At 42.5% G+C, this 12,233-nt stretch overlaps 1 protein-coding gene across 1 annotated transcript in view; it reads right to left on the minus strand.

Annotated features, from left to right (window-relative positions):
• Positions 1 to 1,902: 1,902 nt before the first annotated feature.
• LOC147009457 (uncharacterized) overlaps positions 1,903 to 12,233 on the minus strand; it is a 40,608-nt gene continuing 30,277 nt past the window's right edge. Inside the window, exon 4 of the mRNA XM_085861976.1 lies at positions 1,903 to 3,708. Coding sequence (XP_085718102.1) covers positions 2,354 to 3,708 — 1,355 coding nt within the window. The 3' untranslated portion in view covers positions 1,903 to 2,353. The remainder of the gene's footprint in view (positions 3,709 to 12,233) is intronic.

Here is a 12,233-nt window from a genome sequence, read left to right on the forward strand (position 1 = left end):
AAGAAAGATCATGACTGATCATGAGATCCAGGAGTTTGAATGACTGAACTGCCTCAAAATTATTTTTAAGAAAGTGCCATTATTATGGCATTAGAAAGTGCCAGAAAGTGCCACAAAAAATTATGACAACTGCCAAAAGATAGGATTTGCCAGATGGTCCTTTTGGGGAGAGATAGGGTATGAGATTTGTCAGGATTAAAAGACATTCCAAGTGTTTGACCAGCTTATGATATTTAAAGGTCTGAAGAGAGGGAAGAGGCTACAGCCTCAAAAGGGGGTGGAGTCATCAGCAAAATGATAGAGGATTTTTCAGAGAGAGTGAGAGTGATAGTGAGAGTGAGAGAGAGATCATTGATGAAGATGAGGAAAAGGAGTGGGCAAACACTGCCTTGGGGCACAACAGCCTTGACAGGGAGAGGAGATGAAAGGATTCCATCGAGTGCCACATATTGGCTATAAGAGCAGAGAGAGTCAGTAAGCCATGTTTGAGTTGACTTGGATGCCATAGGCAGACAGTTTGGAAAGCTTCGTCACGATACATTCAGATAGACAGCCCTGATCTCATATCTGCCATTGAGGGCATCCGTGCATTCTTGGGAGAGTAGAAGCAACATGTCCAAAAGGTGGAGTGACCTGGTCTGAAACCAAGTTGATCTGAGATGAGGTTGTTTGAGAAAAGGTAGGATTTCATATCAATTGCAATGATGGATTAAATAACCTTGCTGATGATTGAAAGTAAGCAGATAGGTCTGGATTTGAAGGCATCAATTTCTGCTCCTTTTTTCGGTAGTGCAGAGATGTTGATGGATTTTCAAGCATATGGATGATGACCTAGCGCAAATAACAACGTGAAAAGGGCAGAGAGAGGATGTGGAAGAGCAGTAGAGCAGGATTTTAGGACCACATGAGCTGATGCTGTTCAGTTTAGTAGTGGGGTCAGAGTCTATGGTTGAAAGAACATTGTCTACTTTCTCAGGTGCAAAAGACAGAGCCAGGAGTATTTAGGTATAACAAGGAAGGATGGGTACCGAGAGTAAGGGGTTGGGGACAAGATTTGGAAGGAAACACAGAAATGAGGCATTCAGCCTTCTCATGAGCGGAGTCAGCTGTGGTACCATTTGAAGAGAGGGAAGGGAGAGAAAAGTATGCTCCACACTCCAGAGACAGACTTAACAAGGTATCCCCAGGTTTTAGAGGAGGGAGCCAAGTTTGAAAGTTATTCTTGATGTTGGACAGATGTTCTTTTCTGGCTCTCCTGAGAGTGGACACACTTGCTGCAAGCTTTTCAGAATGCACTGAGATTGTCTTTGACCGGAGTTGCCTTCCAGAAAGGCAAGGTAAGTTATTTCAAAGCAGTTGCCTCACCACAGGATTCAGTGCACTATGGGCAGGGAGAAGTGTGGAATAATTGAAGATGATGGGCTTAATTTGTGCAAGAGAGGGAAAGAGAGAGAAAAAAAGAGAGAGCTGGTTTCTGTGGAAGAATTCCCAGGCTGAGTTAACATCGGTTGAGGAGTTGTCAGAATTACATGAGTAAGTTTACTCACAGAAAAATGTCATTGGCCACAGGTGTGTGTGTGTGTGTGTGTGTGTGTGTGTGTGTGTGTGTGTGTGTGTGTGTGTGTGTGTGTGTGTGTGTGTGTGTGTGTGTGTGTGTGTGTGTGTGTGTGTGTGTGTTTTGAGTCTGGGTGGGGAGGGGGAGACTTGGTAATGTGCTCATGTATTTTAAGGTGGGATGATTGAGTGAAAGATTTTTCACAAACTGTACATCGGTGTGGACATTGTCTCATGTGACTTCTGAAGTGCGTTGTCATGTAGGATTACTGATTAAAAGATTTTTTTCAAATTGTTTTCTGAGCCCAGTTATATCTCTGATCATCATAAATCACTGACTCTCTCTGATTCTGGAAAATCCTCTTTATTCAATTCCTCCTCCATCCAAATTTCTAGTTTTCCCTGAGATTTTCCTTTTGTATCGATCTTGTCCACCCCATGCATCCACTTTTCCTCTCATTCCTCCCCACATACATTGCTTGTCCTAGTCTGCCTCGATGGTGGCCTTCAACTCTACCTTTGGTGTTCCCCCTCTTTCAACTCCTTTTGTCCTGTTGTGTCCTGATTCTATGAATGTATGAACACTATCTCTGCCACAAGCCTCGACTACGAATAAAAAATGTAAAATAAAAAAGCGTTTCATGATCTTGCACGATTTAATGAAGGATTTTCAACAAATTTTGCATTTTTATGGACATTCTCTTTGTTGGTAATCTCATTGTTCTCCATTGTGAATTTCACGTGCCTTTTTGGGTGAGGTGGCTGATTAAAAGATTATCTACAAACTGCATTTGTACGGTTATTCTCTATTGTGTATCGTCATGTGTTTTTTAAGGTTGGATGACTGGTTAAAAGATTTTCCACAAACTGTGCATTTGTACGGGCGTTCTCCGTTGTGAATTCTCATGTGCGTTTTAAGGGTGGATGGCTGAATAAAAGATTTTCCACAAACTGTGCATTTGTACGGGCGTTCACCGTTGTGAATTCTCATGTGCGTTTTAAGGGTGGACGGCTGATTAAAAGATTTCCCACAAACTGTGCATTTGTATGGGCGCTCTCCATTGTGAATCATCATGTGTGATTTAAGGTTGGATGATTGATTAAAACATTTTCCACAACTTGTGCATTCATACGGGCGTTCTCCACTGTGAATTGTCGAGTGCGTTTTAAGGGTGGATGACCGAGTAAAAGATTTTCCACAACTTCTACATTTGTATGGGCGCTCTCCACTGTGAATTTGCATGTGTGATTTTAGGTGAGATGACTGATTGAAACATTTTCCACAAGTTGTGCATTCATTTGGGCGCTCTCCTCTGTGAATTGTCATGTGCATTTTAAGGGCGAATGACCGAGTAAAAGCTTTTCCACAACTTGTACATTTGTATGGGCGTTCTCCATTGTGAATTCTCATGTGTGTTTTAAGGGTGGATGACCAATGAAAAGATTTTCCACAACTTGTACATTTGTATGGGTGTTCTCCACTGTGATTTCTCAGGTGGATTTTAAAGCTGGATGAACGAATGAATGATTCTCCACAATCTGTGCATTTGTATGGGTATTTACCATTGTGAATTCTCATGTGCCTTTTAAGGATGGATGACTGATTAAAACATTTTCCACAACTTGTGCATTTGTATGGGCGTTCTCCATTGTGAATTGTCATGTGCATTTTCAGGGCGAATGACCGAATAAAAGATTTTCCACAACTTGTACATTTGTAAGGACGTTCACCGTTGTGAATTCTCATGTGTGTTTGAAGGGCGGATGACCAATGAAAAGATTTTCCACAACCTGTACATTTGTATGGGCGTGCTTCATTGTGATTTCTCATGTGTATTTTAAAGCTGGATGAACGAATGAAGGATTCTCCGCAATCTGTGCATTTGTATGGGCGATCACCATTGTGAATTGTGGGTGTTTTAAGGTTGGTTGACGAATTATACGATTTTCCAGAAGTTTTGCATTTGTCTGGATGTTCAGCATTCTTTCTTTTTTGAACCTTGTGTAAGTTTTTCTCTGCAAACATTTCATTGTTCGGTTTGTCTTCTTTGTAAAAAGTCCTCTTGCTCGTTGCAGTTGGCGAGTCCTGCGGGCGTGTGTCTGAGCCGTTGATAAAAGTAGGTGCGGTCTCCTTTGGAGATTCAGTGGATCCACCTGTAAATACAAGATCACATTACCTGTTTAAAAAAAAAAATCATAATCTGTTCACTGCTCATATATCTTTCCAACAAATGCACCCAAACATGTAAAGGCAGTGGACAAAAAAATGGAAACAGCTAGGTCAACAAGGGACACCAAGCAATGTCTTCCACAAAGGTATGGCCCATCTATTAAGCAAATAACATCCCAGCATGCTTAGGGGTCTTATATAAAAATGCTGCACAGGCCTGGTTGCCTATAATTATGACACATGGCTGCAAGAAGGCACCCCCACCCACAGCGCACGTGTGGTCGCCCAATGGTTTAATGAACATGACACTGATGTTATCCATATGCTATGTATTCTCACTCACCAGATCTGAACCCAATCGAGCATTTATGGGTTATTCTGAGACAGCGTTTTTCACCTCCATTGAACAGGCACGAGTTGATTGACTATCATGGAAAAATGGTACCGCATCGCTGTGGCAGAACTCCAGATGCTGGTGGACTCCATGACACAGCCCTTACAGGCTTCCACTCCTATTTAACACAAGCAAAGATACCCGGTGTTGCTGGACAATGATGGGTCCTTTCTCCCGCCAGACTCCACCCCAACCACTCCCGACTTCCGTGTGGGAAGTCACTACTGCTGCATGCCATGAAGGACTGCCGTGTGGGCAGCTGGTGCTATCATGGAAGGAGAGATTGTGATATTGGCTTATTCCAATGGACTGTGGGACGGCGCATGGCCTGGCATGATAAGTAAGGCTGCTTTGAGCAGCCTGGGAAGAGCAGAACAAACCTTTTGGCCATTCTTAATGCACCAAAGACAATTACAGAACCTTCACAAAATATTGACAAATATTGACTTTTTCACATGTTGTTGTGTTACAGACTGAATTTAAAATTGATTAAATTGATATTTATTTTTGTGACCAATTTACACAAAATAACCCATAATGACAAAGAGAAAACATGTTTTTTGAAATTTTAATAAATTTATTGATAATGAGCTCCAGAACTATCTAATTTACATCGGTATTCAGCCCCCTGAGTCAATACTTTGAAGAAGCACCTTTGGCAGTGATTACAGCTTCAAATCTTCTTGGGTATGTGTGTATCAGCTTTGAAAATCTGTATTTGTGGATTTTCTCCCATTCTTCCTTGCAGATTTGCTCAACCTCTGTCAAGTTGGAGGGGGAGCGTCTGTGAACAGAAATCTTCAAGTCTTTCCACAGATTCTCAATGTGATTCAAATCTGGGCTTTGGCTGGGCCACTCAAGGACTTTTCATTCTTGTTCTGAAGCCATTCCAGTGCTGCTGGGACTGTATGCTTGGGGTCATTGTTCTGTTGGAACATAAATCTTCACCAGTCTTAGGTCTTTTGCACTCTGACTTTAGTTTCTCCACAAGGATTTGCTTGTATTTGGCTCCATTCATTGTTCCCTCTATCCTTACAAATCCCCCAGTCCCTGCCACTGAAAAGCATCCCAAAAGCATGATGCTGCCACCCCCATGCTTCACCTTAGGGATGGTGTTAGATGGGCGAAAAGCTGTGCTCGGTGTCCGCCAGACGTAGCACTTTACATTCAGGCCAAGGAGTTCAATTTTCATCTCATCAGACCACAGAATCTTGTCTCATGCTCTCAGTCTTTCAGGAGCCTTTGTGAAAACTCTAGGTATGCTGCCATATGCCTTTTTCTCAGGAGTGGCTTTCGTCTGGCCACACTCCCATAAAGCCTAGATTTGTGAAGTGCTGCAGAGATTGTTGTCCCTCTGGCAGGTTCTCCCATCTCAGCAAAGGAACTCCACACTCCGCAGTTCTGTCAGAGTGGTCATTGGGTTATTAGTCACCTTACTGACCAAGGTCTTTTTTGCCTGGTTGCTCAGTTTGGTCAGACAGCCAGCTATAGGAAGAGTCTGGGTAGTATATTCTTTCCATTTCCTAATGATGGAGGTCAATGTGCTCTTGGGAACTTTCAACACTAGAAATTGTTTTATACCCTCCTCCAGATCTATGACTTCTCACAATTCTATCTCAGAGTTCGACAGACAGTTCCTTGGACTTCATGGTGGAGTTTCTGCTCTGACATGCACTATCAACTCTCGGACCTTATTACACTCACCAAAGAGGGCATTGCATTTGGGTCTGTCTGTCTGTCTGTCTGTCTGTCTGTCTGTTTGTCACTTTCGTGTTTTTCTATGCAACCGCTTATCGGAATGAGATGAAATTTTCACCATCGGTGCGACTACTCATATAGAATGTTTTAATGATAATTATATCATAGGACACGTGGTGTGGTAGCCATATTGGAAAAATGGAAAAACTTTGGACCTCTGAATCTCTGAAACTGCACCAAGGAAAAAATTTAAACTTGGGACATAGCAAGTAGAGGGAATGAGTGATTTATTTAATGACATCATAATTGCATATGTAGAACGTCACATCTGATCAGTATGAAAATTTTTGAGGGTCATCTCGAGATAAAATGGTCCAAAGAAAAAAAAAATCATGACGTCATCGGTCACATGATCACAAAAAATTTTTTTACCTTCAAAAAATTTTTCTCTGAAGTGGCTGAACAGATCAAGGTTAAACTTAACATGTATGACTGCCAGTGCATGAGGAACAAAAGGTTCACTCACACATGATATCATAGGTCACATGGTTTGGCAGCCAAATTGGATTTACCCTAAAACCTATAAAAACATACACCACTCAAAAAGAAGTCTTGGCGAGGGTCTGCAATCTCCAATTGCTCATTTTCTTGTTTCTCAATGTTTTTCTTTCTAAATCATGTCCAATCAATTGAATTGGCCACAGGTAGATAGAGAACATTGTACTTTACGGTACTTCTACATATCGACGGTCCCCTGTGCCAGTGCGCATGCGCAGCCTGAGCCGGAGCCAGGGATGTTGTGGGCGTTTCAACCTGTTCAATACTTGTTTGATTATAAATAAGAACAGAGTTCAATTTGTTCGACCACTTTATTAGCGTGGAACGACAATAATCAAACAAGTATTGAACAGGTTGAAACACCCACAACATCCCTGGCTCCGGCTCAGGCTGCGCATGCGCACTGGCACAGGGGACCGTCGATATGTAGAAGTACCGTAAAGTACAATGTTCTCTAGTAGACTCAAGTGAAGTTGTAGGGACATCTCAAGAATGATCAAAGGAAATTGGATGCACCTTAGCTCAATTTGGAGTGTCACAACAAAGGGGTGGAATCCTTATTGACTCAAATTTCAGCTTTTCATTAATAATTAATTTCTAAAAATACGTTTTCACTTTGTCATGATGCGGTATTTTGTGTAGCTTCATGACAAAAAATTTTAAAGTATACATCCAGAACACAGCAGTTAAAAAGAAAACGTTGCTATTTGGGTGCATTTTATCACCCCAGTAATGCCCTAGTATGCTGCATTCCCTCCCCTCATGCTTCCTTCCCTTGCCCTAACACTGCCTTCATTCACCTCACATGATCCTCCTTCCAAACCCCATCCACCACAGTACAACTTTTCTGAGGTCAGAGAGGAAGGCGTGTCAAAGAATGTGAGAATTGGACAAACGAGTACGTGCCCATACGTGCGTGGCTGTACGTGCAAAAAAAAAAAAAAAAACTTTCAAACCGCGAGCCAGAAACAACAACTACACAGGCCGTTCCCTTCGCTCTCGCGTGCCCGTACGTGCAACCCCCCCCCCCCCCAAGAAAAACAACAACAAAAAAAACTTTCAAACAAACACACAGGCCGTTCCTTCGCTCTCGCAAACGACGACTGGATTGGGGCATTGTGTTTATCTATAAATGTGCATAAGAAATCGAGAAATTATTAGAATACCGTGTCATCACTATCCGGAAGTGGTGCGTGCCCGAACCCCATACGGAATGTTCACATGGATTCCACGAATTATCGCTTGTATTGAAGTAACAACTGCTGTGATACTTACACACACAGAGTTAATTAAAATGAAAATCAAGTTTACCTCCCTGCCTTTGCTTACCATGACATTCGCTGCCATTGACCATTGCCACTCCTATGCCACGGTAACTAAGGCACCGATCCCCATCGTAACCGGCACGGTACGTGACGTCATCGTCGGCCGGCCGCGCACCGGCCTACGCAGCAATGTGTCCTTTCATTGGTTGGTAAATAAATGGCCATAACTTGGGAAGCACTTGTCCGATTAATATCAAACCTTGAAAAGGCACATCCACAGGGCCCCAGCAATATTCCTGGCAAGTTTCAATTAGATCGGACCAGTGGTTGTCGAGAAACAGCGGTCACACACACACATTGCTGGAATCTATATTAATATTTCGGCACGCCCCTTTCTTTGTTCCATCATCAGATTTTTGTTACTGCATGAAATGAAACAAGATTTGGCACATATACTAATGATATTATTGTCTTCCTTAAGAGGCCCCTCAAAATTCGTTTTGATGCATTTTCACAAACTCCAACGGATTCCATTCAAATTCGGTACGATTATGGCTTTTGGTCCAACTTAGGTCATTGGCTATAAATTTTTTCCATAACACTTCCTATATTCGAAAAAAATTGATAAATCGATATCCCTTATGGGATTTTCCATTCAAATCCACTCAAGTTTAAGGCCTACGGGGGACGCAAATTTCCACTTTGCCCCGGGCGCTGTTTACCTCCGCTACGCCAAGCTGTTAGGGTTAGGGTTAGTGTTAGGGTTAGGGTTAGCTACCCTAACACTAACCCTAACAGCTAACCCTAACAGCTAACCCTAACCCTAACCGCTAACCGCGAACAGCTATTCAGGAAATTTGCAAGAAAGCCCGGGTAACGCCAGGCTTTATTGCTAGCCCGAGCAACGCCGGGCATTACTACTAGTTATAGATTTGTTAGATGAATGATGAAGTTATAGATGAAGCTGTTTTTTTGTTGTTGTTGTTGTTGTTGTTGTTGTTGTTGTTTTTTTAGCAGTCGGAGCTGCTGCTCTGATAAATTCTGTAATTCGTCCCAGGTTAAGACATTCTTGAGCAATGTTTCTCAAGGTGGGGCGCACGCCCTATTGGTGGGACGTGGCAATATTTTGGTGGGGCATGAGGATTCAGAATTAATCAATATATGATCGATTTCATAGCTTTGCTACGAGTTCCCTTCTTGGTTGACTCAGCCATTTCTGGTGGATTTATCTGAAGTATCAGAGCAATACCAAGAGGAGTTATGCGAGTTGCAACAAGATGAGTCTGTGAAAACTCTTTTCAAGATCAAAGGAACCATGATGTGGCTGTCTGAGGAGAGTGAAAAGAAATACCCAAACTCGACTAGTTTGGCAAGGGAAGTATTGATAAATTTTCCATCATATTACTTAGTCGAATGTGGATTTAGTGTTGTTACCGATTTGCTGCAAGCTCAGAGAAATCGACTGGAAATCATGAAACATGGTAATTTAAGGCTGAAACTGACAAAATTGGTTCCTCAAATCAAACAAATCTGCAGCCAGCGTCAAGGGCAGGGCTCCCATTGAAGTGAGTTGCAATTTTAGAAAATTTGCAATAAAGCTTTAATAAAGCCTTTTGAATTCATATGTAGTATATACTGTAATGTCTCCAATCTTGGTGGGGCGTACGATTTTTTTGAAAATCAAAGTGGGGCGTGGAACAAAAAAGATTGAGAAACACTGTTCTCGAGCTTTCCGTATGTGTGGAAATTAAAAATCACAAGAACGCTGGCATGGCTTTTTCGATAATTGAAGGAAAACGCCCTTCCTTCCCTTCCCCTTCCCTCCTCCCAAAGCCCCTGCACCCACCACGGACGTCTCTGGGCGGTGTCCAGGCGTTGCTTCGTATGACCTGTTTGAACGTGCTGTTTCAGCATACCCAATTTCATCCAATCCTGTACTTATGCCGGCATAAGGGGACCATTCCTCCTCTTTCCCTCAAGTCCCCCTATCAAACGCATGTTCAGAACACGCCTTCTTCTCCCCACTACCCCCTCTCTCCCCAATCCTCCTCACTCCCTTCCCCCTCCCGGAGTGTTTCGCGATGGGTGTTGAGGCTTTGCCCTCTTCTCCTTCCGTCACCCCCCCCCCTCGATTTAATATTCCCATCAGCGTAGCAACAGGTAGTTATTTACCACTGGTGGAATAAAGCGCGAGATCTCATAGAGATTTCCGAGAAGTGATGGTTGCCAGGCCAGCTCGATGTCCGAAAAAAAATTGGCTTTCATTGAATTGGCATCGCGCGTAAGGTCATAAGGCTAATAATTATTATGGTTTATAGAAAAAAAAATTCTGAGGCAAGCATGTGAATAGGTGTTTCTGACTAATTTTGATATGCTGAATTCAAATTTCTAAACAGTTTTGCTCTATCACCTCTAGTTTTTTTGCTTTCACATATCACATTTTTGTATTATAATGCATATATTTATAATATAATGTATTTATTTCATATATTCATATGGCATATTACAGAACGAAACAAAACAGACACAGAACACTGACAGAACTAAATATTAATATTACTTGGATATAAGCATATATACACATCATAGTACTACAGACAGTCAAAAGTGAGTTTTTTTGGAGGATCTGGTGTACTTTTGCCTTCGGGATGTCACGCAGGAGCTGCAGCAGAAGTCCCCCATCATGCTGGGTTCCACTTGCCTTGGTAGTTGCTCTCCATCTTAGTAATATCTTGGTGGAACCTTTCCCCATGTTCGTCACTTACTGCTCTGAGGTTCTGGGGGAAGAAGTTGAGGTGGGAGTGGAGAAAGTGAATCCTGAGAGACATTCGGCACCCCATATCCTGATAAGCCTGCAACAACTTCTCGACACGCATTTGGTAATCTAGTACCCGTGTGTTACCAAGAAAGCTATGGCAGACTGACTTAAATGCTTCCCATGCTCTCAGTTCCTTCAAGGTCAGCTTCTCCTCGAATACCTCATCCTTCAGCACCTCCCTGATCTGAGGTCCGACGAAGATGCCCTCCTTGAGCTTAGCAGAACTGAGACCTGGGAACAGAGTGCACAGGTGTTGGAAGGCAGTACCATCCTTGTCCATGGCCTTCACAAAATTCTTCATGAGGCCAAGCCTGATATGAATAAGGGGAAGAAGTACCTTGTTCATGTCCACCAGTGGATTTTCTTGGAGACTGTGTTCCCCAGGCACGAAAGTGCTCCTAGACCCCCAGTCCTTCTGCGTGTAGTGCTTGGACACAGCCCGACTGTCCCAGACAGAGAAAGCAGCAGTACTTCGTGAAGCCCGCCTGCATATCCATAAGGAGCCCAATGACCTCAAAGTCCCCACAGAGGCTCCACTGGTGCTGCTGGTACTTGACAGCTTCCGGAAGGAGCTCCATATTGTCAAATGACTCCTTCAAATAAACTGAGTGGCCAATGGGAATGCTGGGGTATTTATTCCCATTGTGCAGGAGCACAGCCTTCACACTTCACTTGGAAGAGTCTATGAAAAGACGCCAATCTGAGGGATTGTGTGGGAAGCCAAGGGAGGTGAACAGGCCAGAGACATCCGTGCAGTAGCACAACCTGTTTCCATGTCGAAGAGTGAGGCAAGCTCCTTGTTCCGTGTCCTAAAACTGCAGATCCTTGAAAAGGGTTGTTTAAAAATTAAAAACCCAGCTACTTTATATAAAAGTATCATCCTACCGGATAACTGTAGAGCAGCACGAACCACCCTCTCTCACCACCAGTAAGTGACTGGCGTTCCCAGCCGCACAATGCACATTTGACCTACGGAGTTTTTTGGATGATGCAAATAGCGTCATCGGCTTGCCAAAGTGTTAATTTGAGTTCAGCATCCATAAATTAATCTAAAATACCTATTTATGCTGTGTATTACTGAAACATTGATATTTTGGGGTCTCGGGCTATATGTATAATGTACGTACATGTATACATGTACATCTCAAAAACTAGAGGTGATGAGTGAAAATGGATTTGTATCTGAAATCAGCACCCCAAAATTAGGTTAGAACACCTATTTTCATGCGTGCCTAAATTTCCTTGTTTTCTTCTTTGATTATAATCAAGACTTATTACCCTCGCTGAAGGAGAGGGTATTGCATTTGGGTCCGTTTGTTTGTCTGTTTGTTTGTCCACACAGAACTTTCTTGTTTTTTTTCTGCAAGCTCTTGTCAGATTGAGACAATTTTCACCATTGGTACAACTACTCATGTAGAATGTTTTAATGATAATTATGATGTCATCGGTCACGTGGTGTGGCAGCCATGTTGGAAAAACGGAAAAAAACTTCGGACCTCAATCTCTAAAGCCACACAAAGGGAAAAACTGAAACTTGGCACATTGCAAATACTCATGGGGAATGGGTGTGATTTTTTATCTTGCCAAAACGAAGTTTTTGCAAGATATGTTAGTCAGCTTGTATGTTTTTGTTTTTTTTTTTAATTTTTTTGTTTGTTTGTTTGTCTGTAATCACGTATAAAAAATTCTACAGAGTACAGTTATCATCGGAAATTTTTGTAACTTCGCATATCAGAGGCCTATAGAGGTCCCTTTCAGTGCACAAAATTTTGAAGG

This window comes from Eptatretus burgeri, chromosome 17 (assembly GCF_056783735.1).
Source record: "Eptatretus burgeri isolate ZD-2024b chromosome 17, Ebu_testis_v1, whole genome shotgun sequence".
Classification (NCBI taxonomy): domain Eukaryota; kingdom Metazoa; phylum Chordata; class Myxini; order Myxiniformes; family Myxinidae; genus Eptatretus; species Eptatretus burgeri.